Source organism: Mesoplodon mirus (assembly GCF_964341445.2).
Source record: "Mesoplodon mirus genome assembly, chromosome: 3".
Lineage (NCBI taxonomy): Eukaryota > Metazoa > Chordata > Mammalia > Artiodactyla > Ziphiidae > Mesoplodon > Mesoplodon mirus.
Genome location: NC_138978.1, coordinates 15,095,060 through 15,120,326, shown reverse-complemented (window position 1 = coordinate 15,120,326; position 25,267 = coordinate 15,095,060). Strand labels below are relative to the sequence as shown.

Genomic DNA, 25,267 nt, shown 5'->3' with positions numbered 1-25,267 from the left:
ACAGAAGTGAAATGCAGAGTATGGTAGGTAGTGTAGGTGTTAAGCAGAAAAATGAAGGGAAGTGACAAAAATAAAGTAGACAGAGAAGGCCTTACTGAGGTGGTATTTGAGTAAAGACCTAAAGGAAGTGAAAGAAAAACCCGACGCTGTTTGGGGAAAAGAACATTCCAGACCAAGGAAATAGCAAATACAAAGGCCCTGAAGAGAGAGAGCGTGGCAAACTCAAGGAACATGGAGTTCAGGGTGGCTTAGCGAGTTAGGGGGAGGCAGGCAGGACGTGAAGGCAGAGGTACACAGGGACCTTGGAGGCATTATAAGGGCTTTGGCTTTCACCCTGAGTGAGATGGGGGCCCACTGAGGGGTTTTAAGGAGAGGTGTGATCGGATTTAACAGAATCATGCTGGCTGTTGTGCTTAGAACGTTATGTAGACAAGGGCAGCAGCAGGGAGACTTAATGCGATAACCCAGGTAAGAGGTGATGGTGCCTTGACCACGGTTCTAGAAAGGATCAGATTTCAAATATATTTTGAAGTGGAGCCAACAGGATTTAGGATGGGTTGACGTAGTCGTGAAAGAAAGGAGTCAAGATCTGAGTGAACAACTGGAAGGGTGAAGTTGCCATTTACTTCTCAGGGAAAGACACAGAGGAGCAGTTGGGGCAGGGAAGTATTTCTGGCTCAGGGAACTTCAACTTCAGGTATCTGGAGTTGAACAGGGAAAATGTTGGCTTTTAGTAACTTTCTAGGAGGAACCAAGCCACCCTAGCTCTAATTTTTTTTTTTTTTTTAGGACAAAAATCCATAGATAAGGACTGGTATAGTTAGTTGGTTAATCCCATTAGAACACTAACAGTTCTGAACAGGGAAGCAGTATCTGGTGACAGTTTAGTGCTTTTATGTAAGATGGCAATATGTTCTGCTTAATTCACATTCTGAAATTTAGAACTATGTTCTTTTTTGAACTCTTTTTTCCCATTTCTCTGTATTTCTATTTTTAAAGGTATATCCTACCCTTTTCTTAAATTTTCCTCCTCCAAGCTGTAGATACATAGATTCCTGCCATAAACCCCCCAATGCATTTATTTCCCTGATACTTTTTAAACTTTTTTTTTTTTTTTAATAAAGATGCAGTGAATTCCCCTTTCTCTGTGCCAAGGACCCGGAATTCTTTCCACCGATAACTAATGTCTCACAATTTCCTACCACTCTATCAAGTACTAGAAATCTCATTTCAAGTGAACTTATTATCAAAAGATTGAGATCTGAACAATGGCAAAATAATTAGTACTTCTTACCTCCAACTAGAAGTAGGCTTTGCTCTCAGCATTTTTTTTTTTTTTTTTGCGGTACGCGGGCCTCTCACTCGTGGCCTCTCCCACTGAGGAGCACAGGCTCCGGGCACGCAGGCTCAGCGGCCATGGCTCAGGGGCCCAGCCGCTCCGCGGCATGTGGGATCTTCCCGGATCGGGGCACGAACCCATGTCCCCTGCATCGGCAGGCGGACTCTCAACCACTGGCGCCACCAGGGAAGCCCTCAGCATTCTTTTTATATAGGCAAGGAAAGATAACAGAACACGGGGGGATTTGTTCAAACTACTCCCTGTATATACAAGCTGATCCATGTACATTGGAAATCCTTTCAAATAAAGGCCCCACAGCACAAACTCATGCACAAGGCAGTAACTCCACACTAGTTAACATCCCAGGATGTTTCCAACCTACTCACAACCCCCTACGACCACCCCAAAAGTCCCCCATTTTATAGACAGGGAAACTGAGGTACAGAAAGTTTAGGGAAGTTACCCAAAGTCACACAGCTAGCAAGTGGCAAAGCTGGAATTCAAACCCAAGCAGCCTAGCTCTAGAGACTAGTCTGAACCACAGTACCCTGTCACCAGTGTTGTTTCTATTGCTGTGCATCCACCGCTTGTGCAGTCACCAAATGCAGACATTTCACATCAGCAGATGGCCATGTCCTCCTGCAGTGTTTATCTGGAGGTGACTAATGGCTTGGAGATGCCCACTTCTTCTGGCATTTAGGTTCATGGCCACAAGTCACAGTGCCTGGGTATGAGTTATTTAAAGGGCAGGGAGACAGAGACAAGGAGAAAAGTAACCAACCATCTCAATTTAAAAGAAACTGATCAAACAAGAGTTTATGATAAAAACTTTATTGTCTTAAATATCAAATGATTTACACATCACTTTGTCTTCAGAAAGTTCCTATTAGAAAAAAAAGAAAAATAAAATAAAGTGTTTTGATTACTTAGGGCTGACTTACATTTCAGTATCCGACAAAAACTCAAACCCAAATGCATCTAGTTCACTCAGCTGCAGACAGGTCCTATGTCTAGCCCCTAAACCAATGGCACAACGCAACCAACTGTGGGATTCCTGAGTTTGGTTCCCTTAAGTTCTCAGAGTTTTCCCAACTCTCAAAACCAAAGCATTATGGGAGTAAAAGAGCTACGGATTGGCAAGCCTATTTTGCCAATCATCCTAGTTGTTCTTGTAAGATGCAGTAGTCTCAAAGCTTAAAGAAAAATCAGGAAAGCAATAAAAGTACAACTGCAAGAACAAAGGGGAAAAGAGGGATTTTTTCTTTTTGCTAAAATTGGCCAAATATGGCTACAAAACTGGTAAACAAACCTTACTTGAGTGCAAAGCCCATTAGCCCAACTTGCCATGGAAATAAAATTTTGAATAAAAATGGGCAAGTCAATGTTCATTGTAAGCGCATAGTAAAAAAAAGCAAATATGTTGATCTGAGTATGTCACCAGAACTATTTCAAAAGGATGATCAGGAGAATAGAGAATGGAAATACTATCATTCAGAGGGAAAGGTCTCAGATGGGAAGCATACACTCAAAGCTGTGGGGCCTTCAGGGAAAGAAAAAGAAGTCTGGTTAGCATCAGGTAATCTCAGACCAAAGGAATCTAGAAACAAACTGATGTGACTGCGTCTGATAGGAAATTACAGAGGTCTACCTTTCTTTAAGTCACTGATGCATCATTCAAAGTTGTATGTAAAACAAACTCATGGTAAATAAAATAATTTTTTAGTCATGCATCTTCCCAGGAAAAAAATATACCAGCATGCCCCTTCCCCAAGTCAGCTAATCAAAACCTTCCTATGGTACGTATTCAAAGAAATATAATTCTGTAAAAATTATTCCAATTTTGCATTCCACACCCCCACCCCAAGTCTTCTGTAGTTTGCTTAACTTTTCCTAGGTTAAAGTAATATCCTCTAACTCCTATGCCCTTGCACCATTTTTCTCTGTAGCTTTCATTCCCTAAGTTTGTGCTCTGAGACTTATCTGCTATATCCTCTCACCTTTCACAGCCCCCCGAGGGTCTACATTACCAATCACCAGTACATAACAGATCAACCTGTGAGAGTTTTCTAACCGTAAACCTCAGAAGTCACTAGCAGTTAAGGTCCAGAAATTCTACCTGTCTCCTTCAGGATTACTACATACACAGTGATGTTTAAATAATGGGTTAAAGAATGTCCTTTTGATGGCGCTGTCCTGTAGAAACATTTGGTAGAGCCTTGAATCTTCTTGTAAATAAATTCTGCCCACCATCCAGTCCCCGAACCACTGCTTGCTACATTTTCTGCTCTTGATTCCTATTTTCACATCTTGCACTCAGCTGCTTTAAAACAGCAAATGCTCCAGAATCCTCTGCTAAGTCCTGTTGGCCCAGATGGTTAGTATTCCAGTGCTCAGAGGGGGAGTGGGAAAGATGCCGCAGCACACTCCGTATTTCTACCCTGCATGGAAGGAGGTCCTGATGGAAGGAAAAGTTGACTGTCACTTGTGCATATTAGGTCATCTTCCATTTACTTGCACTTGCACTTCTATCCTGCCCAATTCCCCCTCCACCAACAGTATACATTTATTTCTGAATCCTTGATCTCTTCAAGTGTTTCTACCAAATGTGAGAACATTTTTTGTTGGTTTCTCCACTTCCATTTTTTAAAAAATATATTTTTCTGAGCAGTTTTAGGTTCACAGCATCTAATTCCATTTTGAGCCTGATTTTCCCAGGTTTCTCTGAATTTGAACCAAATCATCCTAATATGACTTTTAAAATAAATGATGCTAATAGGCAAAAACAGATCTTGCACTTGAAGCTAAAATTTGTTTCATGTCTCTTTACTAGACTGAAAGCTTCACAAGAGCAGCTTCCAGTCTGTTTTAGTCACTCCTGTATCCCCAGTGCTCACCAGTACCTGGCACACAGGCACTTAATGTTTGAATGAATAATGAACTCTTATTCAAAGATTCAAACTGCATAGCCTTCAAGAGAGTAAACGTTTCCTGTAATATAAGATTTTCTTGAACTTTTGCTCTGCCTTCACCACAATACTGACAGTGCAACAAAGAACATAATAAACATTTAGAAACCATTTTTTGGGGGTATACCTGATACAAAAAAGCCATGTCATAATCCTTCTACCTGGGGAAATCTAATGATTTGGTGCAGGATAATTCTCAACCAACAACAAAGGCGAGCCTTAGGACCACTCCATGCATGCCTATCTCCAGGAGAGCCGTTCTCAGACTTCCCTGCTACCCGCCTCCTTCCACTTTTATTCCCCACCCAAATTTGATGCCTCTGCTATTTGGAGAAACTAAGGCACGAGAGAAAATCAAGCATATCAAAGGTTCCTCCTCTAAGTTCTTTGATTTACTCAATGAACTCCTAGTAACATCTACCGAGGGACCACAAAGGTAGAGAATTTGAGCCATGATTTTACATTTCTGGTTCTCAAGGACATGCTTTGAATTTACTTTGTTGTTAACAGGAATTGGCATTTTAAAATCTTTCAGAAAGAAAGCTATTTTTATTTTACAGAACTAAGTTAGCATTCATCTGCTCGGAAGGGAACTCTTGAGAACTCTCTTTCTAGTTCAGCCGTGGACTACACTAAGTCACCAAATTCAAAGGAGATATTTGGCTTTTTGGTATCTGTGCTAGAGAATGCATAATCCAGTTAGCTTCTCTTATGATATGTTACCACTGATAACTAGTTTGAAATGTGCAGCAGTTCAATTATCCTGCTTATACTCTCTGCAGGTGGCAAAGAGATAGGAAAAGGAAATCAGAATGTACTGCAACTCTCCTGGCCAGTTACTTGCAAGGCTGTTTTTTATACACATAAAAACCACCATAACTGAAGACTACATCTGTAGATATAAAAATTGTTTGCTTTTTAATCTATGTAAAATTAACTGTAGGATATCTATCACACATGTATTATATACACATGAACGGATGGTTAAACCAACTAAATTTTTATGGCTTTTACTAGGGATAGTAAGCTGTGCTAAGGGAAAAACAGGCAGATTCCACCTTAGCTGGTTATCATAGAATCAGTGACACAAAGTCTCATATATCTTTCCATGTAACTCTCTTACTGGAGAAATGCTCTGGGAAAAAATACAAGGTGTGTGTCTCCCTTCAGTATATATGGAGACAAGGAGCTCTGGAAAGTTCTGTAGGCTGCAAGGCAGAACAGTTTTCATACACACTCACCATCTATGTAGTTCCCTTTGCAACTGGTAATCTTTATATGTTAATGGCTAAAGCCCAAACTGTGGGATGAAGGCCAGTGGCTGATGTCTGGATGCCTGAAGAGGTACGAGTGGAAATAATTCTTACCAGCTGCAATGGCAAAACCTATAGCCTAGGTATAGCTGTCTGGTTACCAAGCACATTCTTATACACAGGAACCAACTAAAGGGAAACTGCAGAAGTCATATAGGTAAATCTTCTCCTCTCTTTGGTGAATAAACAGATACCACCCTTGGAGGTACGTGCTGACCACAAGGCTGTCCATTACCAGTTATGGCAAAGGAGCTATCCAGTAAAGCAGCCCATTACTGGTTATGGCTGGCCATTATCAGTTCTGTTGGCAACCAGAGGAGTTCACAATGATTTTATCCTATTCTTGGAGAAGTTAATCTCTAATCTCTGCACTTTGAATAAAAATTGAAAATGAAGGTTCACTAGTGTCATGTTCCTGAATTCCTTTTGTGTTTTACAACTGCTAAATTTAAAAATGATTCAAAATCTTGACAACGTCAACAACTTTACTTTCATACAAACGATGGACAGGAAGATTTAAAAAATCAAAAGCAATTATAAGTTGAAAGATAAATGATGAAAAAGGACAAGCATATTTGGCAAGTGAGTTAAGCTCAAAGTATTCCTAATAAGAATACATGTACAACGATAGGCCTATCCAATTTTCTCCTAGAAATAAATATACATATACATACAATAAAAGCTATCGTAATGAAACCTTTTCCAGATTGATATGCTATATCCCACCTGGGATTGACTCCCAAATCTCCACACGGTGAAAATTCAGTGGCCAAGCCTCTGAACAGTAGTCAGAGGAACTGCCAGTACAGAAAACTCTGAGGCCCATCTTCATACAGAAGGCCCTCTTGGAGGAGTCTCCCGTCATGGACTCACCCCACTTTGTGACCCTAAAGATTTATAAGCTTAGAATAAATTCTCAAGCATACCCACAATGCAAATCAGGGGCCCATTGCATTGCTACTAAATTTTGCTTCAATCGTAGCACCACTACTTAGTTACAGTCACAGCTCTAAGAGTCAGTTGACAGAAATCCTATAAGCAGGTTCCTAGTGCATCTTACATCTTTGGTGTAGGGCAGGCAAAAGGATCTACAGCACATGATTGTCTAAAAGAACACTTTAAAGACAATCTGGCTAACTTGTTCTGAGCGCCCTTCTGAACACAGTAAACTACAACTCCTTCTGTCAACCATTCCCTAACTTCAGAGGGTCACGAGGAATCTATGCAACTTTCCATCCTATCACTCAGGCTCCTAACACACATACAAACCTCACAGCTAAAAGAAAGAACATGGAATAGGGTAAAAGAAACGTCTAAGTGCCCCCAAATCAAAAATTTTAAAACTCCTGAGATATGAGCCTCCATTTTGATTGTGCTCAATGACATGAAATTTGACAGAAAGAATAAGCTTGTAAAGAGAGTAAGACTTTAGACAAAAATCACTTAAAGTTAAAAGTTCACAAATCACCCTTTTGAAGCTTCTGTTTCAAACACATTGCAAATTATAACCTGGAATAGGGAATTATCATTCTCAAAATTCTCTTCAATAAAACCAAGATTTCAGATTCCTGCTAGGTACATAAGAGGGTTTATTTTCCACGAAAAAAAGTATCTAAAATCTACCCAGTAGAATTATTGCACAGTGGGGCCCACAGGACAATGATTTCCAAGGGCTAGTCCTCATATAAAAAAAGGCCACAATAAATACATCTATATACTATGCCCCACTCTAACTTGACATGTGTAAACACAACTATGACGAATCTTGCTTAAAAAAAGAAACTCCTGAGGAAAGAAAGGGATGGAAAACTCTACCAAGGCCACTTGAGTCAGAAACTCCAATTACTATTTCCACTGCCATGAAAGACACTCACCAGATACACTGACCATTCCAAGCACCAAGACAAACCAGTGACAAGGTTATTTATCACACTTGAATATTTCACTCAGATCACAGCTCAAACTGAGCTTTAGAAGAACTTCCTAGAAGAAGATGAGTTTGGAAAGGAAATAAACTGCTGGCAATCAACCCACTAGCTGAACGTTAGTTCATCATTAGTCATTAAGGGTTGAGCTGTGATCAGTGAGATGCTACCAAACCCAGTCACTAGTTAATTCCAGTGTTTAGGCCATTATTTTTCACTCACAGTTCTTGAAACATCACCATGACATTTGCAAATGGAATTACAGTTTTTTCTTTCTTTTTTTTAGTCTGGGTAGCACCATGGTTCGCTCTAATGTTAATTCCCTCACAGTATCCCACCCAAGGTTATCTGGCAATCCATGCAGCAGCCTGTGATGTACAAAGCAGCCCAAGTTTTAAACCCTCCCAACTCATCCCATTAAAATGTCAAATCCTAACCACACGAATAAAAACATACCACTCTAGGAGATATTCTTCAATTTCCTGTTACAACTGATGAATCATAATACATAAAGCACTAAGTACGATTCCAAACACCAAACATGTAATCAAGTTTGTAAACCAAAAATTGAGTCAACAAGCCACACCTTGCCTACAGCACAGACACAGCCAAATTATGAAGTTGATCTGTTTTTAGCTGCATGGGTGGTGGGATTTCTCACGGCTTCTGCTTTTTAATGCATTCACTCTCATTCTAAAATGGTATGCTATACACAAAACCACCAATTTTATTCCAGAATACATCATCTTAATGTTAATAAAAAGCTTCTGTATGCACATACTGCCAATACATTTAAAAAGGCCCAAATTTTAACAAATAGAATAGACAAATTCATCAGACAAGAGATCATAAATTACTTTGGCCGAAAAAAATCTTTAAAAAAAATCTGGCTCAACATTCTGCTTGCAGGTTTCTACATATACTGTGTATGTGGTGAGTGTGTATGTGTACGTGTAGATATACAGCTTTTTTAAGGGAATGGGGTATGGTCTAGCCCACTTTTCCATGGTTACGTAGGAACTACAATGTTCCTTGCTAGCAAAACAAGAAGTGCAAGGTCTGCATTTCCACCAACTCGATGCAAAGCCCCAAGAGCTTCCTGCAAAGTAAAGCCGGCACGGAGAATCCGGTCAATGTCCGCAGCAGGAAAAATTAATGGTGCAAGAAAGGAGGGACTTGACGATGGATGGCTGGTAGGTGGTACAAATTCTAGAAGTGGCCCTGCAGCTTCAGAACAGACATTTTCTCTAGTCTCAGGCCTGTCTGTCACTGGATTCTGTGTGCCCTGACCCAAATCTTTAACCAATATGAAACTGGATGACAAGGACTCAGTTTGCTCAGAAGTCTGATTGAGTGCATCCTCCTCACCTGCTAAAAGTCTGGGTGAAATTTCTACACCAAAGGTGCAATGTAGTTGATCGGACGTTTCAGCTGAGGCTACAGTGACAGAACTGCTCGCATTTACTGACTCCTTAGACTTGGGGACACCTTCCCCACCAGTTAATATGCCATCACCTGGACCCCTGAAGTTAGTATTGTCTACGTCTTCTACTCCAGCGTCAGCTGAAGTGTACGTTAATTCTTCTGTCTTCACTGTTACAGATGTGGCCTGATGAAAGGAGACCTGTGAACACTGTTCACTCGGGGTAGCTGTAAGATGCTCATTTTGGGTCCATCTCTCAGAAAGGTCCTTAATACCTGTTTGGCCCTCAGTTACTGTCTCTGATTGACAGATAACTTCTCCCGATGTGTTTTCTGAAGCTGGTTTACTACTGATGACCAGAAGTTCATGAAGTTCCTTCAAGGCTGCCGTTACAGATGAGTAAGATTCCTCTGTGGACTCTACAGATGGCTGACAACTGCCACAGAGACTTGTTAAAGAGGAGGGGCAATTCCCGTATTCTTTACTTGTTCCAGACATTTCAACATTACTTTCTGGAAGCTGTAAATCCTGAGTCGAAATGGAATTACTCAAAATTTCAGAGGAAGGGTTACATTTTGATGTTTCTACTTCCATCAAGGGATTATCTAAGGTGAGATCAGATGCACCGATGTTCCTGACATTGGTATTCTGCCCACCTGCTGAATTAAGCACAGCAACTAGGGGCTGTTCAACTACATCTACTTCCATAAGTGTTTCTGAACTTGAGCAGCCAAAGCATCCTGAAGGTAGAATATTTTTCTCTGTACCCGAAAGGTCCACAGTCTGCTCTAGCCTGTCTCCTTTCATTGTAGCTTCCGAAGCTTCCGTACTTCTCTGTTGATCCTGTTGCCTTTCTCCAAGAAGTTCGAGGCCCCCTGTGTTCCAAAGATGTGCTTGGCCATGTGGAGCGTTCTGTCGTATAACCTCATGCTGTTCATTCCTTGGTTCTTCGTGCTGCTGAAGGCCACTCGCTTGACTCAGGTCCTGATATTCTGGACGCCAACCCTTCTCACCTTCAAGCCTCTGTGGTTCTTGCATCCTAGTGACAGATAAACTAACTTCCTGTCTTGTGTGGAGATGAGATGTGAGGCCCTGGGTGCTTCTTTCAGCAGATTTCTCTAGATTATCCGCAACAATGGCTTCTTCGAGTGAATTCTGCAAAGGCATAGCTGGACTCTGGTCTGCTGGAGCACTGTCTGCTGAAGAAGCACCATCAGAAAGATCCTGTAGAGGAAGATGTTCTTTCTTTTCAGAGGTTACCTGGAATTCAGCTGAAGCCTTCAAAGCCTTCAGAGCTTTAGGTTCAATGCTGGCTGGGTCGCTGGGCTCAATAGGGCAGACTGAAGCAGAGACAGAGTGAGCAAGACGTGAAGGATTACCGATCTCAGGACCCTGTCCTGAAGGATGGGCTTGATGGTGAAATCCATCTGAAGGTGGTAATGATGACATTCCCAGTGAGGTAGTTTCTTTACCGCTTTTCTCTATATAGAACAACAGTGAAAGGAAAAAAGATTCATTAGCAGGTTACAAAGTCCACTAAATTATCAGAGAAACACAAATCTAAACAGGACAGAACAAAATCAGGTCCTTAAACTTGGGTTTATCTTATGTTTATAGACTTTATACACGAACCATTCTCATCGTGGTGGACAATTTAACATCATAGCATCAGGACAAGAGGTAGGCATGTTCTTAACAAAATATGTGTACTGTAATTCAATATTTTTATTTAAGTGCCACATAAGGGCTGAGTTAGTGCTCAAGGCTGAAGGACATTTATGTACCTTTATTCTCAGTGGGTTCAGAACTCTAGAATAGTTTCTCCAAGTGTGTTCTCTCTATCACTTGCCCTAAAATCACCTGGCATGTTTCCTAAGCATGCAGATTCTGGATACCATCCTTGGGATAAACCCAGGAGTTTGTATCTTCAGTAAGTTCCTCAGGTGATTCTTAAAAGCACAATACAATCTTGAGGATTTCAGTACGAGAATGATTCTCGTGCCAATTCACTTTCAGAGTGTCAAATGTGAACACTGAGAAGTCTAAACCAGGTATAGCTGGGACAGAGCAGGAATTATAAAGAGAAATAAGAATGTGATACTGCTCAGGGACCTTCAGAAGACAGAGAAGCAAACATTCTATTTATTTCTATCCAAACATTCCAAAAACGATGGGAGCTTGACTCAGAACAAAAAAAAGCGCTAAAGATCAAACAGATTAAACCCCAATTATTATCTTACCAAATAATGCAACTTTAAAAAGGATTATCAGTTACTTTATCATATTAACAACTAAGTAAGAATATTTAAGTACCTTAAGGGCAGGGAAATGTGGGCAGGGGAGGGCAGCGGAGGGATATAGTTCATAAATTCTCCAATAAGCAGTAACAATTCAGATCCACTGCAACTTACTGACCACTCATAAAAAATGGAAGGATTAAATACCACACCTCAATGTAAACATCAGGATGTCATTAAACATCAGTTCCAGCTCTCCTTTTGCCACTAATGCAACTGAAAATTGACCTCTATGCAATTATTACAAGATCTTTAATTAAAAGTCAAAGGCTGGTAAGAAAAATGACATCACAATACAAACTATTAGGACAGATGCAACTCAAATGCTTCATGCTGACTGTACCTTAAGAAGTCATGAAGCAATGCAGTTATGATTCAAAAGGCTCTACATCATTCTAATCCAACACAGGTTAACATCTTGAAAAGATGAAGCACTATGTCAGGAAGTTACTGACTTCTTGTGAAATAACCTTATAGTTTAGGGATAATCAGGAAAACAGCATATATCTCAGTGTAAACTATATTCATTAGAGTCTAGAAACACAGTTATTAGTTTTATTTATCAATCTCTAAGGCTGACTCTGAAAGAGGTTCAATTTTGAGTTAATGAGAACACAAAGATGCACTGTAGTGAAATATCCATGTTATTAGCAGCACAGAGGTGGGCAAAGGTAATGGCCTTCTGGCAACGGTATGTCAGTTGTAACAGCTGGGGGAGGTGAAGGTGAACATGACCTCAATGTACTCCGTACTCACTATGAAAGCAGCATATAGTCCTTCTGTAGCTGAGATGGTCAGTTTCACTGGCCTAAGTCCTAAATGTAGGGGAGGACTGGGTCAGTACTATAGCACAGGAGAAGAGGATGAGGACAACGGACATTAATAATTAAAGATGGCTGCTTTTAACCCATCCTTACAAGGAAAATGAAAGAAAGAAGCAATTAAATGCTATATATCTAGTTACAACCAGCCTGCAAACCCCTATAAAGTCCTAGGTTGGTAGTCTAAAAAGACCACTTTTCCTTCCTTTAATAGATCAGTCAGTGCACTCAGGCTGACATTTATTGTATCTGCACTACAGGGAGATGGAAGCAGAGAGCCTCCTGTGGAAAACTGTCAGGCTAGGGAGAGAGGGAAAAGCAAAGTTTCAGCTCTTGTTGGAAGACTAAACTTTAGTCCTGCCTATGTTATTGACTCTGTGACCCTGGCCAAATCACCTGGCCTGTTTCCATTTCTTCAACAGAATGAAAATTTCAGCCCCTCTATAATGCTGGTAGCTGTGTGCAGTAATGTGAAAAATACACTTTCAGTTTTTCAGAAGAAAGGGACTTACAAAACCCCTAATAACACAGCCATCTCCAACAACAAAGTGCTGTGACGCTAATATTCTTGATTTGATATTCACAATGGTCATTTGTTTTCGCTGGGATTTTTTCCCCCTCGAACTGTTCTAATGACTGATAAAATTTTAAATAGGAAACCATGCTTAGATATGTATGTATGCCAACATACAAATACACATACAGGCTAGTTGTAACCAGATTAAACAAGGTGAAGTGGTGAATGACAGAAGCTAAATTCTAGAATTGCTGCGGATACGAAGTCTTTCAGACCACAGACGATGACTGGGTGGAAGGCTTAACGTGGTGTCTATAAATACCTGGTCTGGGGCCCACTCCAGCTGCAGTACACACACACTACATGCATCATGGCTTCTGACGCTCTGTTTGAATTAGGAAACAGACAAGCAAACCTTGGGTTAACAATGCAAACCACACAGCATGCAGGGTTATAGTCTCCACTCCTTTGCCATCTTTAAGGTCAGGAACTGGTAGAGTCAAAGTGGGGGAACGTTCCTGTAGTTTGGACATCAAAAAGATTTTCTGGTTGCTTTAGTTCTCTCACATAAAGCAATGTGTCAACTTCAACAGATTTTCAACAGAACTTGGAAAGAAATTAATTTTACACACCTACACAGAGAATTCATGGGCAAACATGTGAAATAGGTGAAAAAAAGTAGATCCATAGACAGAATTACATGATATGGAAATCTTATGGAGTAAAGGTGAGCGAACACATATTATAGTAACTTTCAAAATTTCTTTTTCAGTTGAGATTTATTTTAGAAGAAAAACAAACCAAACCTGATTACTTATCCTGGCTTACCGTCTTTATTTTTTTAAATACTCTGAATTATTACTTTTTTGAATTACTTTTTAATCAATAGAAAAGATAAAGACATTCTGCTACAGAGTATCCACCAAAGAGACAGTTTTTAGCGAAAATACGTTCACCTACTATGCCTAGGGGTAGGTGATTTTGATAATAGTGGGAAGCTGATGTTCCAAACAAATAGAATCTGATGTTGAAGAATTATCTCACTATTTAAACATTACAAAAATTAGCGCAAGCCATACACTGTCAGTAACAAAAGGTCACAAGGGTAAAGAGCCACTTCCTTTTAATCCTTTAAAACGGGTACACCTCCTTCACTATGGCTGAAAACATCTGTGGTTTCTATTTTAATCTCTTCAACTTTTTATTAAAAGTAATTACTCAGAGAGGGTAACTGTTAGTAGGTTATAAAGCACTGCTACCGTCAGCTAGTGTTTCTCAAGTAAAAGCACCAAAACTGTGGGGGGGGGGGCAATAGAGGTTTCACAAAATGATAACATATCCTCATTTTATTAATGTATAGTATTATGACTAAGCTGACAAGTTACTAAACAAAACAAAACAAAAAGTAAAACCTTCTAAGTAGATATGTCAAACTCATTCAAGCTTGCCTTGTGGGTAAGGTTAAAACGATTAATTTAGTCTTTCTCTGTCTGGTTGTTCAAAATCCTCCCCTTCCTACCAAATACTTAAATCACAACCCGAACTGTACTTCACATGTAAAACTGAGCCAAAAGGTGGTGGAGGAGCAGATTCGGAACAAAGCCAGCTTGGAAACTCCATCTGCTACTCACGCTCATTCTAAAGAGCCTCAAAGCTAGACCACTGGATGTTCTCTGGTGATATACACTGGCAAAATCTGGCTGCTTATTGTTAAAGCTCTTACCTTTTTTGTCCTTAGGAGAAAGCTATTCCCTGAACTTGTAGCTCTAATACACTTTACTATATCAGCAAATGCAATGTGTGATATTAGTCACTAATGAAGAATTACAGCTCAAGACTTTAAAATAACTCAAACTTAAAAGTTAATTCTCTTTAGCTTCTAGAAAATATATTCCAGAGTCACTGTTCTGTAACAGATGGGGAAAGTTTATCCACAGAAGTGGGATTTCCGCATAACTGTGTCCCTCCATTTTACCCAGACAACTTGGTTTGATCTTTAGAAATAAAGAAGCTACAACAACTGAGACTTAGGAAAAAAAAGTATTCGGTAGCTTCATTTCGGTGGCAGCACTTTCAGTAGATATTAACAAGCTTAGTGCTGCTTAGTCACAGACACAATGTCATCCTCCAAATAAATGGGCCTAAGAAAAGAACAAGAAAATTTCCAGGAAATGTTAAACTCAAAAGGAAGTTTCTGCTTACTGTTATAATTTTCTTCAAGAAAAAAAAGGACAAGATTCTTTAGGAATCCCACCAAAATGTGCCTAAGCAAAGAACTCCCCACTCTCTCTCGCACACAGCAATGGATTGCTATTTCTGGATCTACTGAAACACGGGAGCTTTTCTGTACTGTATTTAGAGATGGGAGGAGGCAGTAAGAAGACAAGGAACATACCTACAACAGGACGATGAGGCTGATTACGACTGGAAAGGTCCCTATTCCCCTCTGAAGCTCCAACTTCCCTGGCTCACCCACCAATAACGAGTATTATTTAAGAGCCTGGCCACTCCAAATACCTGCATCCTCTACAGATTTTTGAAGGGCTTCTGCTAATTCTTGGTCTGCAATCTCCTCTGGCCGTACTTCCTCTCGCCCGGCCCCATATGCCAACCGGGCACACTCTGGTAACTCCCCCTCAGGAAGGAAGGTGGTCTTTGAGCCTGTGGTGCCGATCACGAGTACATTTTTCTTGAGGTCAATGGAACACTTAGAAAAAGAAACCAAACACTGATGATAGCAGATAGAACACAACGCAGGAAAATTATGATCTTGAATTTAAAACTCCATTCACAAAGAGCAACACTGACAGAGATGGCTCAAAAAATTTTATCTAAAAGTATTTAAACTTTAAGCTATGTGACACTGTTAGTTTAGAATCTATATCTATATATATATTTAAAATATCTATTTAATTTATTTATGTGTTTTTGGCTGCATTGGGTCTTCGTTGCTGTGCACTGACTTTCTCTAGTTGCGGCAAGCAGGGGCTACTCTTCGCTGTGGTGCACGGGCTTCTCATTGCAGTGGCTTCTCTTGTTGCGGAGCACGGGCTCCAGTAGTTGTCGCACATGGGCTCAGTAGTTGTGGCGCGAGGGCTCTAGAGCGCAGGCTCAGTAGCTGTGGCGCACGGGCTTAGTTACTGCACGGCATGTGGGATCTTCCCAGACCAGGGCTCGAACCCGTGTCCCCTGAATTGGCAGGCGGATTCTTAACCACCGTGCCACCAGGGAAGCCCTAGAATCTTTTTTAATATTTAAATTGTATAGCAGAATGATCTTTATGGGATACAGTTTACACTTCTTTGTCAAACACAGCAACTGTTCATGTCTGAATTCAAATGCAATACATATTCATTGTACAAAATTTGGAAAACTGCACGCCATCATCAGCAGCCACATCTTTTAGAAACATATCAGTGACTTTTAAAAAACTAAAACTGAGACATACCATTTATATAGGTCTACATTTTTGCTTTTTGCTTAGTGTATAAAGTATAGCTGATATTTAAAGTCTATGCCAATGTTCTCAAAAGTGATATATGGACAAGACGAGCTCTACAAAAGTATTCTGTATTTCATACTTATGCTATCCTCTTTTGCAGTATATTTTTATAATTACTTAATATAGGACAGTTACACACATACATTTTGAATCCGTAAAGCTGGAGACTGCTAGTCTATACCATGACTTAAAGATAGCGATAAATAAATAAATAAATAGGGAAAGATTAGCAACAAGTTAATAAATTGGGTTTTATTTATATGTGCATTCGCTCATTCCTTCTACTTAAAACTATGCACCTTGATTTGAATATCAATGCAATATATTTCGATGGGAATTTAACATTAAACATTTAAAAAAGAGTATTAGTGTGCTTGCTTAGGCAGCACATATACAAAAACTGGAACGATGCAGAGATTAGCATGGCCCCTGCGCAAGGATGAAATGCAAATTCGTCAAGTGTTCCATATTTTTATATTACTCAGCCATAAAAAAGAACGAAATACTGCCATTTTCAGTGATGTGGATGGACCTAGGGATTGTCATACTGAGTGAAGTAAGTCAGACAGAGAAAAACAAATATATGATATTGCATATATGTGGAATCTAAAAAAAGTGGTACAAATGAACCTATTTATAAAACAGAAATTGAGTCACAGATGTAGAAAACAAACTCATGGTTTCCAAGGGGAAAAGGGTGGGAGGGATAAATTGGGAGATTGGGATTGACATATACACACTACTATATATATATCGATAAGATAGACAACTAATAAGAACCTACTGTATAGCACAGGGAATTCTATTCAATACTCTGTAATGACCTATATGGGAAGAGAATCTAAAAAAGAGTAGACAGCTGAAACTAACACAACATTGTAAATCAACTATACTCCAATTAAAAAAAAAAAAAGAAGAATAGTGACATAAAAATGTTGACTAGATATGAAACCTTGTCGGGAAAATTTGTACTACCCAAGAGCACAATAATTGCTTCTTCAATGAGTGAAGTTTATCTTTAAACAAATTATTAGGCTTCGGAATGGAAATATAAAAATCACTGCAAATGAAAATATTTAGAAATCATTCTCCCTGTACTAAATAAACATTTCCATTCCCAACATCTTATGTACACCTTTTCCCTTAATCTCGAAGCTCTTCTCCCCAAGTATTGTTTGACCAGCCACTAAGGATTTACTAAACTTAGGCTCGCAGTAAAATCATCATTGTGTATTATTATGTACATCTCCCTACAAACCCATCAAAAAATTACTTGAGGCACTTCCCTGGTGGTCCGGTGGTTAAGACTCTGCACTCCCAATGCAGGGGGCCTGGGTTCAATCCCTGATCTGGGAACCAGATCCCGCATGCCGCAACTAAGAGCCCGCATGCCACAATCAAAAGATCCCGCACTTGGCAGCGAAGATCCCGCATGCCACAGCTAAGACCCAGAGCAGCCAAATAAATAAATATCATTAAAAAATTGTTTTAAAAAAATTACTTGAGTTCTAATCAGAAACTAAAAATTACACAAGGGAACCAAATTGTCCATTATAGTCTCAAAACAGATGGCAAGATTCAACAGATTCAGAAAGATTTCACAAAAAGGTTCTATTTCTACTGATACAGAATTTCAAACCTTGTATGACAACATCACCAATTAAGGACCTTTCCAGGTTTGAAGTCATGCTTCTTAGTTTCCCAGTATATACAACCATGATGGAATAACCATTTAACACACAAAAAGCCAACGCAAAAAGAAAGTGAAGCTCTTAATTACCTGATGCCGTTTCAGCATGTCCAGTCCCAAAAGCATGTCCATGGGCTGTTCCTCAAGTATAGAGAAGGAACACGCCAGGAAATCTCCTTCAATTTGAACCTGAGCTAAAGCACATGAAGAAAGGAAGAGGTTACTGATTTTTCCAGGGAAGGTCTGGAAATGTATCTATCATTCTGTGTCTTTCTTCCTGCAATCGGTCAAAGTCAAGCCAAAGCATGCAAACAAGTGAGTTAAGTATGAAAATCCAGTAAGACCAATAATCAGGTTAAAAGCCAATGAAGGCACCAGCTCATAAAGTGGATTGGGTAGAATTACTGCCCACAAGACCTGGCTTGATATATGATACACGCTCAGCTGGTGAAGAAAGCTGGCATTAAGAATTTAAAAAAAAAAAAAAAAAAAAGGACCAAGACCAATTCCTCCAATATTAACCACCTGCTTCCTGTACACTTACAAAAGGCTTTCTAAAAGGAAAATAAAATCAGTACACTTTAAACCTTTTAAATTAAGCTCCAAGAAGTAAACTGTTTATTACTGCCTGTTATAACCAAGTTTCTTTGCTTGAAGTCTCCTGCCTTGCCTCTTTCCTCAATTACTCCTCTTATTTCATATGTAAGATGTTTTTTTTTTTAAAAAATGACTTTGTCATTAACTATGTCTTATGAGCAGAAAAGTATATGAAATATATATATATACTGTATATATATATATATATATATATATATATATATAATATAAAGCATAATAAAACACATACCCATGCATCTATTTCCCAGGTTAAGAAACAGAAAACTAAGAAGCTTCCTGTATGTCCTACAGATCATAGATTATTCTTTGCCTCCTCCAACCCTTCCAACTATCTTGGTTTTTATGTTAATCATTCCCATCTTTTCTTAGAGTTCTTACCATTTTTCTATGATTTCTAAGCAACACTTTGGTTAGTTTTGTGGTTTTGAACTATGACTTGCTTCTTTTACCCAAAAGATACTTTGAGATATTTTATTCCTGTGGGTGCACGTGGCTATATTTCTCTCATTTATACCACCCCTAAGGGTAAGTACTGTAATGTCTAAGACACTGCCACTGATTTATTTATCCATTCTGCTGCTATAGGACTTTTGGGTTGCTTCCAGTTTCTGCCGTTGTAAGCAATGCTAACGTGAGCATTCTTGCACTTGTCTCCTGGTGTGCCTTGAGTTTCTCTAAGGTATACTCTGAAAACATACAGGGTTCCAGGGGATATTAGCTCAGCTCTACTTGATGCTGAATTATTTTCTAAAATGTTTCCAGGGGTTTTTGGAAAGTTCCCATTGTTCCACATTCTCCCAACACTCAATATTATTAGATTTAAAATCTGGCAAGTAATTCTCTATTTCCCTGATTAATGAGATAAAGCAATTTTTCACACACTTATTAACCATTTGAGTTTCCACTTAAAGTGCTTGTTCAAATGTTTCTGCAATTTTTTATATACCAGTTTTCCTTACTGAGTTGGAGGATACACAAACACACAGAATACATATATATTCTAAATATGAATCCTTTATTTGTTATACATGTTACTAAGTTCTTTCCTAGTTTGTGTTTGTTCACTTTCTTTAAGATGTGTTTGATGAAAAGTTCTTAATCTTAATCGGCTGTATTTATCAAATAATTTCCTTTGTGTCTTTTAAAGAACCCCTTCCCTACACAAGACATTCTCCTATGTTTTCTTCTAAAAGCCTGACTTTGCCTTGCACATCCAGGCCTTTCATCAACCCTGATTGACTTTTGTGTGTGATGTGAGACAGGGTCCAATTTCCAATTCATTTTTTCCACATAGATACCCAATTGTCCTAGCACATTTCCTAAAACTCGCCCACTGCTCCATAAGATCTCCCCTCTCATTTACCAAGGTTCATGTTAAGCATGGGTCTGTTTCTGTTCTAGTCCTTTGGTCTTGATATTATCTAGAAGGGGAAGTTATTCCAGAGTATCCTGACTACTCCTGCCATAAAGGGCCTACATAAAATTTAAAATTAACACATCAAGTCTCACAAACAAAACAAAACAATTTATTGGGGTTTTAAATGTATTACAACAACTCTGTTGACGAATGTGGGAGAACTACCACCGCCAACATATTGAAACTTCCTATCCGTGGTGTAGCTCTCCTTTACTTAGACTACCCTTATTGTTATAAGGTTTTCTTGATACCTATCATAGCCAAAGTTGCAAAATGGTACAACTTGTGTAACCAAAAGAAGGACACAAGGGACTGGTATTTTTTGTCTCCTATTATCTTCTCACTAAAAACCATGAGAAATCTAAGAACTCAGACTCTGAGGCAACTGGTTTGTGGTATTCTTACCCAATTTCAGTCCTACTGTGTGTAAGAAAGTACATAAGAGGTAAGGTATTTAAACTATCCTTATTCTATAGAAATCAATAATAGAAAACACAGAGACTTCTAATAATAGACAAATGTATTAAAACAGGAAAAATGAAACAGATATGAAGAGGAAAACAGGTAGAAAAACTACCACTTGCAATGAAAGAAAAGTAATTTACAGTAAAAAACCACTTTTTTTATCTGCAAATTAAAGGGATAAAACTAAAAATACTTGATTGTATATGGAAATTAAGGGAATGTTCAACCAGTGCTGGAGAAACTAGACTGGTACCAGTTAACAATATCAAGAGCCTTAAAGGGTATTCATAATCTTGGATTTAGTAGGTTCACTTATGGGAATTTTAACTAAGGAAAAAAAAATCAGTTTGCACAACACTACACAAAAATGCACTTCCATGTTACAATGACAAAATATTGGGGGAAAAATATATCCCAAAGATTGACCATTAAACCCATACAACAGAATGCTATGCATTTATTTAAGTGATGCTTATGAAATTTATAGTGGCATTTGGAAAATGCTCTTACTTTTTCTTTAAGCAAAGTATAAAAATTCTATAGAGTATTATATGATCACCTTTTACAAGAAAACAATGCCAGAAAGAGATATGTCCAAATGCTACTACTGATTGATTCTCACCTAAAAGAATTACTTTTGCTTCTTTTCACATTTCTATACTTTCAAAATTCTCTACAATGAGCAACTAATTAAGTGGATAATGAAAGAAAAAAACAAAGAAAAGAACAATTCTGATTAAAGACGAAGGACTGAACACATGTATTTAACTTAACTTACTCCTAAAAAAAACCACAGTAAAAAGTTGTTTTTTGGGCCTCCCTGGTGGCGCAAGTGGTTGAGAGTCCGCCTGCCGATGCAGGGGATACGGGTTCGTGCCCCGGTCTGGGAGGATCCCATATGCCGCGGAGCGGCTGGGCCCGTGAGCCATGGCCGCTGGGCCTGCGCGTCCGGAGCCTGTGCTCCGCAACGGGGGAGGCCACAACAGTGAGAGGCCCGCATACCGCAAAAAGAAAAAAAAAAAAAAAAAAAAAAGTTGTTTTTCTTTTAAAATGTACAGATTACTAAGGCCAAAAATAATGGAAGAGATAACTGAAACACAATTTTGGAACTAGAAAGCAGATGACAATAAGGAAAACTAAGCAGCAACCCTTTTTATCCCAAGAGGCTGATGAGCTGGTTGAAACAAGTACCTCTGCAAACAGGGGTGGAGTGAGCCCAAAGCAGGAGCACTGGCTGAAGGTCTATGGAGGCACAACTGGACCTCAGGGCTCCTTCTCCTGCACTCTGCTCAGCCAGGTGACTACTGCCTTACCCCAACAGTAGACTAGAGGTTTGTTTTCTCAAGAGGGTGCAACAGAGGCTCTAGTAAGAGAGGTGGGCATGAAGGAAGATAGAGATACAACAACAAGCACCAAACTGAAAACTAGAGGGATTAAGTGGAAGCTTACTGAGACTCTAGCCTTTTTCTCCGTCCCAGCTTCCAGATCACCTACAATCAGCATGGCTACCCAGCCAACTAACCTTCCAAATAGCCTTTTGGTGTCCCACTCTTCAAATATGAGCAGACGCCAAGGATCACCAGACACTTGAGAAAAACCATCTAACATGAAAGGAAACTGTACCAAACAGAAAAGAAAGGTTAGAAGACAAAGTTGAGGAAATCTCGTTAAAAACCTCCCAAAACACACCGAAAGAAAGAGAAAGAAAATAAACTAGAGGACAAGTCCATGACAGTAGATTATCCTACCTGAATAACAGACATCGCAGAGGGGAGGAAATCATATCGGAACCATTTTTCCAGACTGAAAGGTATCTAGCATAGTAGATGAAAAGAGATCGACTACACCCACGTACATCATTGTGAAATTTTAAAACACTGAGGTCAAAGAGAAGATCTACAAGCTTCAGAAAGGGAAAAGAAATCTGACACATAGAAGATCAAGAGTCAGAATAGCGGCCAGCTTCTCCAAAGCCACACTGACAAAAATCATGACGGAAAGTGATTTCCAACATACTCAGATGGGTAGAATGTTGGAAGAAAAGATGTGTTCTGATATTTAAGGCCTCAATTTACTCCTGTGCACTTCTCAGAAAGTTACTGGAAGATGTATTCTAATAAACCAAGGAGTGCAGAAAAAAGAAAAAAGTATGGGATCCATATCATCCAACATAAGACGGAAGTGAAAGGCACCCTTCAGGACCCAGATTCCAAAACAACAGCTATGAAGCAGCCTTGAACCACCAGTCCAGGCTGGAAGAAGCATCTTCAATAGGATGACATGTATAAGGGAGATTTACACACTAGGTACGTGTTTAGGGATGAGTAACAACCAAAAAACCAAGTGACACACACATACAACAGACAAAAATTTCGAGAAAAAATACTAGACATGAAAGGAAAAACAATCTTTTTCAATTAGATGGCTCAGCTCTCAACAGTATTTACATAGTCCTGTCAGTAAATAGCACTATAAACGTGTTACTTAGAAATATGGAGGTAAGCACCAAAAGAAATCAGCTATAATAGTGGAAAGGGATTATCTCTAAAGAGCAGGAAACAGAAGTACACAGGGGACTGGTGTTTTTCTGTAACCAGCTAAACAATGTTACATTTTAACTCTGATAGACTATAGGATTTAAAATTGCTAGGGACTGGGAGTGCTGGATCAGATGCCCCTATCCAAAAGGAATTTTTTTTTTTTTTTTTTTTTTTTTTTTTTTTTTTTTGCAGTGCGCGGGCCTCTCACTGTTGTGGCCTCTCCCCGTTGCGGAGCACAGGCTCCGGACGCGCAGGCTCAGCGGCCATGGCTCACGGGCCCAGCCGTTCCGCGGCGTGTGGGATCTTCCCGGACCGGGGCATGAACCCGTGTCCCCTGCATCGGCAGGCGGACTCTCAACCTCTGTGCCACCAGGGAAGCCCCCCAAAAGGAATTTTTAAAGTCCACTACCCTACAAAGGCTCCCAGTGCCCTGCACTCACCTAGATGTACCCTTCCAATAATCTTCTGGGTGCCCACTCCTTTGGCGATCCCTGCCCACCGACGGTCCACCAGCCTCATTATATTACACCTTTCTGCACAAGCTTGGCTCATAATGGTCATCTGGGCACCTGGAGGTGGAGGGAAACATCAGATAACAAAGACAAAATCTACATGTGTGGGAAGATAAAAAAATGCAGCACTAAAAACAGGGCAGAAAGCAAGTATACTCCCAAGCTTCTGTCTGTGTACAATTATTCCCACCTAGCCGGCTTCCTGCTACACTTAGTTCAACTTTCAGTTTTACACTGCAACCTGAAACACAGTGTAGAAACTTCACATTGAGGGAAATAACATTGTTTAAATGTAAGAATTAAATGATATTTTAAAACTTTAAAAACAGAAAGCAAAGGCTTCCTGCTACACTTAGTTCAACTTTCAGTTTTACACTGCAACCTGAAACACAGTGTAGAAACTTCACATTGAGGGAAATAACATTGTTTAAATGTAAGAATTAAATGATATTTTAAAACTTTAAAAACAGAAAGCAAAGGCTTCCTGCTACACTTAGTTCAACTTTCAGTTTTACACTGCAACCTGAAACACAGTGCAGAAACTTCACACTGAGGGAAATAACACTGTTTAAATGTAAGAATTAAATGATATTTTAAAACTTTAAACACAGAAAGCAAAACTACGTGGAAAGGATCTCCAGAGTCAAACTATGTCTAGAGATGGAAACACTCAATTAAGTACTACTGCACCCTCAGATCGGTTTTCACTGAGTATCTCTAAACATCTTACCAAGTTATGTTTATTTCAAACTCTGGGACACTCTAATTTACCAGTTAAAAAATACATTGTGCAGTCTCTCAAAAAACTAGAACTGAACTCTCCATTCTCTGCTCCAACAATTAGACCCTCTTTCCTATCAGGAGGAGGGTACTAAGGTCTTTTCTCTCCTGGTTACATACACTCAGCCACAGAGCTGGAGTCAGCCTGTGCAGAAGACAGACACTTCTCTAATCTGTATCTAGGGTCCTAATCTCTTCCACAGAATCTAATTCCACATTCCTGTGTGTTCGGACATGTCTATCTCAAAGCCAATAGGTATAAATACTCTTTCTCCGCAAATAATTCTCACTTCGGATTTCTCTCTTTGCCAATGGAATTCTTTTTCTTACAACCATAAAACATAGGCAACGGTTCACTTTCGACCCCTCTTCTTATAGCCTTCTCCCAACTCTCAAACTCAGTTCCAATCCTGTTAATAAATTCTGGGCAATTTCTGACCTTTCTTCTTCTAACCATAGCGATCAACCTGGCTTACACTCTATCCCTCTAGCTAGTGGACAACTTCTCTGGTTTCCAATCCTTTCTGTGGATATACAGTTTAAAGCAAGGAAATAGTTCTGATCTTTAGGGGTACAGAATACTCCAGAACTGCCACTGCCTTCAATCTTCTTAAAATACCACCTTCTTCACATCCCTTATTCATCTGCTCCAAGGTCCTCAAAGGTTCCTACTCTTTATAAGATCTTCCAACCCACATCACCACAGCCTCAGGTCCCACGTCACCCTGGTCCAACTACTTCCAGCTGCTACAGACTGAATGCTTGTGTCCCTCCAAAATCCAGGTTGAAACCTAACTCCCAATGTGATGATATTAGGAAGTGGGGCCTTTGGAAGGTGATTAATTAGGTCATGAGTGTGGAACCCTCACGAATGGGATTTAGTGCCTGGAGAAAGGAGACTCCAGAGAGCTTCCTCTCCCCTTCCACCATGTAAGGACACAGGGAGAAGATGTTTATCTATGAACTAGGAATCAGGTACCCAATCTGCCAGCATCTTTTTTTTTGGGCCGCGCTGCACAGCATGTGGGATCTTAGCTCCCCCACCAGGGATCAAACCCGCACCTGCACTGGAAGCACGAGTCTTAACCGCTGGACCGCCAGGGAAGTCCCTCTGCCAGCATCTTGATTTTGGACTTCTCAGC

The 25,267-nt window shown here is 39.7% G+C and overlaps 2 protein-coding genes across 4 annotated transcripts in view; both read right to left on the bottom strand.

Annotated features, from left to right (window-relative positions):
* Positions 1-2,016: 2,016 nt before the first annotated feature.
* On the bottom strand, positions 2,017-10,415 carry RSC1A1 (regulator of solute carriers 1; the record flags this gene model as incomplete). The annotated part of the gene is made up of 1 exon (XM_082613035.1): positions 2,017-10,415. The coding sequence occupies one exon, from the start codon at positions 10,413-10,415 to the stop codon at positions 8,553-8,555; it is 1,863 nt and encodes a 620-aa protein (XP_082469161.1). The 3' UTR covers positions 2,017-8,552.
* An 8-nt stretch (positions 10,416-10,423) lies between these two features.
* DDI2 (DNA damage inducible 1 homolog 2) overlaps positions 10,424-25,267 on the bottom strand; it is a 34,884-nt gene continuing 20,040 nt past the window's right edge. For 2 of the 3 annotated variants that reach the window (XM_082613036.1, XM_082613038.1), the window contains 3 exons: positions 23,274-23,402; positions 17,884-17,987; positions 12,995-15,308 (listed from right to left, as the gene is read on the bottom strand). In XM_082613036.1, the coding sequence (XP_082469162.1) occupies positions 15,090-15,308; positions 17,884-17,987; positions 23,274-23,402 (452 nt within the window). In that variant the 3' untranslated portion in view covers positions 12,995-15,089. The other variant, XM_082613037.1, reaches the window with a different exon arrangement.